Raw genomic sequence first — 7014 nt, forward strand, 5'->3', positions numbered from 1 at the left:
TTCATTGCATTTTCGGCAGCTTCTTTTGTCTAGTCTGAGAAAATTATTTCGCCCATTCTTTTAATAAATTTTAACCGTAGTATAGTTTATCTAATTCAGGTTGTGGAATCTATGGGAGAAGCCATTTTGGTTAGCAGTATGCTTAGATTATGTACAATTTCCACAAGTACAATAGCCAAAGAAATATCAGCCACAAATGTAATATAGAGGTATGGCAACATTATCGCCATTGTGCATGTTGCGAATGGAAACAACGTTACACTTTTCACACTCAGACGTACATAATATCTGTAGGGCGCCCCCAAATATTGCCTATATATATCTGGCATAACAGAAGTTCCGTGTGACGAATCCGATTGTGATCCAATGGCAACGCACAAAGTACAATCGCGTTCCCATAATCCCTTTGGTACAATCGCGTTATTGCGTGGGAACGGTAGATACCGAATACATTCATAACTTGGCTTAAAATGGGATGCTTTGGAGGTTGTTTTAGGGGATTTCGAAAATCGGTAGGTATAAAAATGTTTTAAGCATAAATGTTTGTATTACTATTGCGTTTTGTTGGATAGACGCAATCTATGTTGAAATTTATTCGCAAAAGTTCACACGATACAAAGTAACGTGACACGATTGTCCATGGGCGATGACGTGTTTACCATGAGAGTTGTAAAAACTAAGATATTTGTGATTGCATTATCTTAAAAGTCATTTAGTAGAAAATGACCTATAGCATGATCATTTACAAGAAACCCAATAAAGTGACTCTAAACCAATGAAAGTCCCAATGGCAAAAGTAGATTCGTTCGTAACAGGGGTCGAGGAAGGGATGGGATGGTTGGAGCAGAATTGGATGGTAAGAGTGTCATATCTTGCAGTATGTATTGGTTAGATGAGGCGGGGAAAAAATATTTTGAAATTTTAGACCTTTCTTCTAAACAAAATAGCGCGCAATATAAACTTTGTATGCAGCCGCATAAACAAAGAGAAGTCTTATAATTATAAAATAATATATCAGCCATATTTCTACGTTATCATTTACATTATGCAAGCAGTCTAATGATGTTAAGAAATCTAAATTTCGACATTAACTTCTAAAGATATTTTGCTAAGAAAGGTACGATAGATGCCACAATGTACAACTATACTGTATATCAGAGCTATAACATAATTTGAAGATATTAGGAGGGGGCCTAGAATTAAGTTACATATGGGGAGGGGTATACTTTTTTGCTGTGAAACACATCCATAAACACACCATTTTTTTTCTTCATTTTAAGCATATATTATAAATTTTATCACCTGAGCTATCAGGCATACATTACAGAATATTTCCAATGTTCTACTGGGTTTCTTTTCAATTCATTCAGATTCATTCAGATTTATTCTACAATCGAAATGATATATTATTTGTAAAATACCAGTATGGCTTACCTGGTATCTTTCATTTCATCATTGACGAAACAAAAAAGATTGTTCTGACGATATGAAGGTTTTTATATATCTGCTAAATTCATAACGAAATACTGAAAATTATCAGTGGGATATAAATGATATTGCCGGTGGCGATATCACTTTAAGCGCCATAGTGGCGATATCACTTTGGAACAACATTCCTTATCTATTGAGGAAAGACGAATGCCCAATAACGTCTTCTATTTCCTCCCGCTCCCAAACAACAAAAAGTAGATTTTAGATATAAATTTTTTATAATCAGGTTTCCGCCCGAATCGTTCAAATTGTCAGTGACTGGTCTTACATGACTTGTTGCTTTTCAATATTCCGTGTGTTATACCTGTTACATTAAAAAGCAAACGGTACGTTTTTAAATTAAAAAGCTCATAACTACGTAGTTCTATACAATTATTTCAGAAACAATTTTAACTATTAGACTCATGTGTGAATGCGAAGGAGAAATCATGCATTCATTATCGTTGATTTCTAACCGAAATTAAGTGATAATCAAAATTTGGGCGTAGTCTGTTACCAATATGGACTGCAATCGTGCCAACACACAACTATTACGTATCAATGCAGAAATATACATTGAACCAAATTTTTTCAAAGTAAACTCAAAATGTATGCTCTAATTATGTTACGCAATGAAGTGCCTTCCACCGATCTGTCATATTTGTACATTACGCCTACCCCAGAATTTTCTGTAAAATCGTTGATCAAAAATTATTGTAAAAAATTCGGAAGTTATTTTTATTAGTGTAGTTATGCAGCGTTAATCGCACTAAAACACTTTACTCGTGAAATATTTCATATGTCCTTATATCTACTCGTACAATGTAGATATGATATATATAAACATATATATATATATAAAATGTACTTAATTATGTAACGTATGTTAAGATCAGGAAGATCAAGATAATGAGAACTATGTCAATAAAGATTAAGATACATGTACTTAATAAATATTAGTTCTATACATTACAAAGAGTAATACGATAGCGAGAAATATTAACTACTTGTAGGACCGATTGAGATTTATTTTAATTGGGTGTTGTGGATCAAGACATAATATGAAATAATGAATAGGAAGGGATGATATAAAGGGAGAATATTCCATTTAGATATCTGGATTTATTAATATATTTGAATATTTAGAAGTTTATATTGCATATATAATACCATCGAAATAACTTCATGACTAATGATTTTCATGTTAAAAATATTGACAAAGTTCCTTGATCATGGTATATTTGCAGTGTGGTGAGTTTAGAGCCAGCCTGTATAGAAGGTTCGTTAGGGGAAAGGTTGCACCCCAAGGAACAAGCAACGTAGGTGAGTACACTGCGGTATTACTTTGTAGGACGGTGCAAAGTTTAGTAGGGTTTTATGAAACTAATGATTTCATGTCTAACATTGTTCTTCAATGCAATTATTGTATGTCTATATTTAACTCTTCCCATTGTCCATACAGGTAAAGACAAATCAATGCTTAACTCATAATAACTACTCAGTCGTCCAAATTACAATGAAATTAAACATTCATACTTGGTTAGTGATAACCTTCAAGTAGTTACCCTCTGTTGTAGGGTTTAACGCCATTTTTCAGCACACGATAATCTATACTTGACGGCCAGTATTAATGGTGTAGGAAGAACTCGGGAAAACGACGGAAAGAACCACCGACCCACGAGAAGCTACTGGCAATCTTTCTCACATACTCACATTAGCCGAATCCGAGAATCGAACCCACGCAGATAGAGGTGAGATGGCAGTGATCCGTAACGGTGGGCGCTTTAGACCACTCGGCCACTCGGGGCCCCCATAGATTTTGTCTGAATAGAATGTTTTAAAGGTGTGTTGTGATGTGATGTGATTTGGATTTTTAACGTAGCTTTAACAATTTTTCAGTCATATCGCTACGATGTCTGCAATGTGGCAGTTTATAGTGATGTCTAGCACTGGGGCATCATGTCGCAGACATGTAACATGATGTCCCACCCAGTCACATTATCCTGACACCGGGCCGACCAGTCCTAACACTATCCTCTTAATGCTGAGCGCCAAGCGAGGCAGCTGTTAGTACCGTTTTTGTAAGTCTTTGGTATGACTCGGCCGGGGATCGAACCCACGACCTCCCGCATCCGAGGCGGACGCTCTAACCACTAGGCCACCGGAGCGGTTCAGGGTGTAAAGGTAATATGGGATATGACAGTAATCAGCTGTATCCTAGTAATATGAATAATCGGTGTCCAAATAATAGTAACTAAAGTTTAATATGTAATTCAAGTTCTGTTTCTGACCTTTTACCTCCACATTTTCCTGCTGCCTAAAAACAGCTTTTCTATGTCTGAAGTTGCATAGTAATTTTGTGCTCTTTTGGATAGCGTTTTTGGTTGTTTTATGATGTAACATAGAAAATGATGTTAACCGGGACTTAATAATTCTTCGATTGGTGTTTGAAGTGTCAAATTTTTACTGAATGTGGATTGAAACATACAGTTTTAGGTAGACTAGTATTTATTTTAAGTTGGTCTGGGTGTAACGCAGAGTCACACAATAGGAATAATATGTTTTATTCTTAACAGCAGCATCGGAGAAATTAGATGATCAGACAGCTGCGTCATCAACATCATTGCCGGATGAGGGGGCAAGCAGGGACAGTAGAACCCCAGAGGCCCTCAATCGTGAGTAGTTGCGTGGTTCATATGTTCAGCAGCCACAAAGCTGAGAAAGAAAATGAGAAGAAAAGGTAGCGTGACTCTAAAGATTGATGACTGCTTAATACATATTTATTTATCACTTGGTTGTAGTAATCCTAATACGTAGGTGTATGATAGAGAAATTTTTTTAAAATATAATTTACCTACTTACTACTCTTAAAGTTGAATTTTTTAAACAAGCAATAATAATACAATTTAATCTCGTATTCAGTTTCATATACTCTTCATTTTCCATAACTTTAAGTGTCAAAATTATGTAATAAGAAAACATTTTGGCACCAATGTTGTTTGTTTGCTTTGCAGAGGTAGTTGAAGAATTCGTTGAGTACGAGATGAAGAAAATAAGGGCACTGGGTCAAATTGAATGTGACCAGATTGCTGAAGGGTTGATGGCTCGAGGAGCCACTATTCATGAGATCAGTAAGTGGAATTTGTCTTGATATAAATTAAAATTTTGTTACAGGTTTAAATGAGTCTATTTAAGATGATTTTCTGAGCTAGAACTGCCACTGAACAGATTGGTAAGAATAATTTGTGACGGTTCCTCCAAATTCGTTTTATTTTAATTTTAAGTGACATATACATTTGTTTTACATCGACAAACTGTAACCGGATTCAAGAGAGCATCTGTGTGAAAACATTCCTCAGGAATTATCTTTGAAAGCATCCATGAATTATCAGATTTTAACACGATCAAGCTTAATAGATTATAATGAGTTTCTTCTATTTGTAGATGAGGCAGCTCTCAATGAGAGGAATCAAGGAATGGCCACAGTGGAAATATAAGCATCTCTTATCCCATCCCCTAAAAAATTAAAAGGTTAGTGAATGAATCTTATCTTTAATAGACTTACTTTCAATTTAGTTTTAGAGTTTTTGTATTGGCAGATAATGAAACATATGTATTGATGTAGCAATGCATAAGTGTTTTAATTGGCAGATAATGAAACATATGTATTGATGTAGCAATGATGGAAGTATTTTAATTGGCAGATAATCATATATTGATATCATTGTATGATAGAGGGCAGCGATAGTTTTCAATGTTGAGTTTTCAGAACTTTAAAACCTTAAACAGAGATGTTTTTCCATCAAAATCTAATCACATCATCAACATAAAAACAAATATTCCCCATCTAAGTATCATTCGTCTCTATCAAGAATTTGTGTGCAATCTTACTCAAACTCTCTTGGGATGCCAATAACAGATGCCATTATTTTTACAGTAGCAAGCACAAGCGAATGGTATACAGGTACATATTTATAAATATACGAGAATTCATTGGTCTTATTATTTATTTATTTTTATTTGCTTGTATGATCATGTGGTAAATGCAATACTTAAGCCCATTTATGTTTTGGAAAATTTAGTTCTGACCAATCCTGCTTTTCTCTAACATTTTCAAAAAGTTTCATATATTTGGTTACCACACGGGGAACAAACAGAAATTAAAGAAGCACAATGTCAAATGATAAATAAGCCTTTTAAGTTTGTATGATCATCATAATGCGTTTGTCATCTTAAGAATTAAACAAGTAGGATGGTCTTAATTTCAAAGACAAATCTAATCCTTGATTTCTGGGAAAAGAAATTCAACAAGCGGGATTTTCCCCCTTCAAACAATGACATTTTATTGAAGCAATTTTAGTTCTAACATAAGTCAAGTCTCTATTATGTTAAAGCAAAATGTGTTAGTAACCTTTGAAGTAGCATGAATATTCTAGCAAATTTATTCCAAAAGTTTCATACATTTTGTCATCTTCTAAATTGTAATATTCTTTTCATATTTTTAATATCGCTGAATATTGACTTTGTCTTTATACTTAGGTATTTCTCATTTTGCGTGCTACTGAATGAAAATTATTTCGTAATGGTATTCTCTTTCTTTTTCAGATTTTCGTTCATCTCAGAAAATGCAGTTAAAGATAAATAATATATACAAGATTTTTAATGCTTGAAAAACAAAATAATGTTGTTTTCCTGTGCAAATGATTTCTAAATTTAACTTACATATCTTGGTTATTATCTTCCTTTGCAAGACTGTTTTAGTTTTTATTCTGAAATCTTTTCAAGCAATCTGAGAATTAAGAAGAAGAATAAAAATCAGTTTTTCCCACCCCCACCTACAAGGCTTCATTTCTTAAATATATTTTTTCCCCTAAATTTATACATTACTAATTATGGTTGTAGCCAACTGTTCATGAGGGAAGTTGTTTTTTTTTTTTCGCCTTCAAGTCAATGGACTTGATGAGAGCCAGTTTTATCTAAAACTGGTGACCCCTCATGCAACATGTTGGCATACATTCTCCTATGACGTAACCCCTTTCCATCCCCACCCCTCCCAACATTTGTTAAGGATTTTTTTTGGGGGGGAGGATATCACTTTTTCTTTTTTAGTATTTGCTTTTTTAACTACTTATTCATGGCAAAATTCATCATTTTGTGAATGAATTCATTGCTTGCTGGAGTAATTGGTAAATTTTGGTAAATGGTCTGAATTTCATTTAATTGGATTATATATATATATATATATATATATATATATATATATATATATATATATATATATATATATATATATATATATATTTTAAAAATTATCGAGAAAACAGTCATGCAAAGAGAATATAATTAACAACGTCATCATTCAGCAAAGAAATTCCAAAGTTATACATATGGTTTATATTTTACTAAATTGATCGATTTATATAAAACATGTAATAGAGTCATATCTATATTTATGGTTTAAGCGCGTCAAATCTGTTTTATTAATTTTATTTATTCAGTAACTTGAGCAGATTTATAGTTTTTAAAAGGCACAGGAATTCAACA

At 33.4% G+C, this 7014-nt stretch overlaps 1 protein-coding gene across 2 annotated transcripts; it reads left to right on the forward strand.

Moving 5' to 3' along the window:
- Positions 1-396: 396 nt before the first annotated feature.
- LOC149782481 (uncharacterized) lies at positions 397-6270 on the forward strand. 2 transcript variants are annotated; one of them, XM_089934884.1, is made up of 6 exons: positions 397-512; positions 2718-2793; positions 4050-4145; positions 4485-4601; positions 4915-5001; positions 6076-6270. In XM_089934884.1, exons 1-5 carry the CDS (start codon positions 471-473, stop codon positions 4965-4967), a joined length of 384 nt encoding a protein of 127 aa, XP_089791010.1. In that variant the 5' UTR covers positions 397-470; the 3' UTR covers positions 4968-5001; positions 6076-6270. The 2 variants fall into 2 exon arrangements, with proteins under 2 accessions (XP_089791010.1, XP_089791009.1); XM_089934883.1 differs by having other exon boundaries at positions 4047-4145; positions 6076-6229.
- Positions 6271-7014: the final 744 nt, after the last annotated feature.

The sequence above is a fragment of the Sinohyriopsis cumingii genome, chromosome 15 (genome assembly GCF_028554795.1).
Source record: "Sinohyriopsis cumingii isolate HCF-2022 chromosome 15, ASM2855479v2, whole genome shotgun sequence".
Classification (NCBI taxonomy): domain Eukaryota; kingdom Metazoa; phylum Mollusca; class Bivalvia; order Unionida; family Unionidae; genus Sinohyriopsis; species Sinohyriopsis cumingii.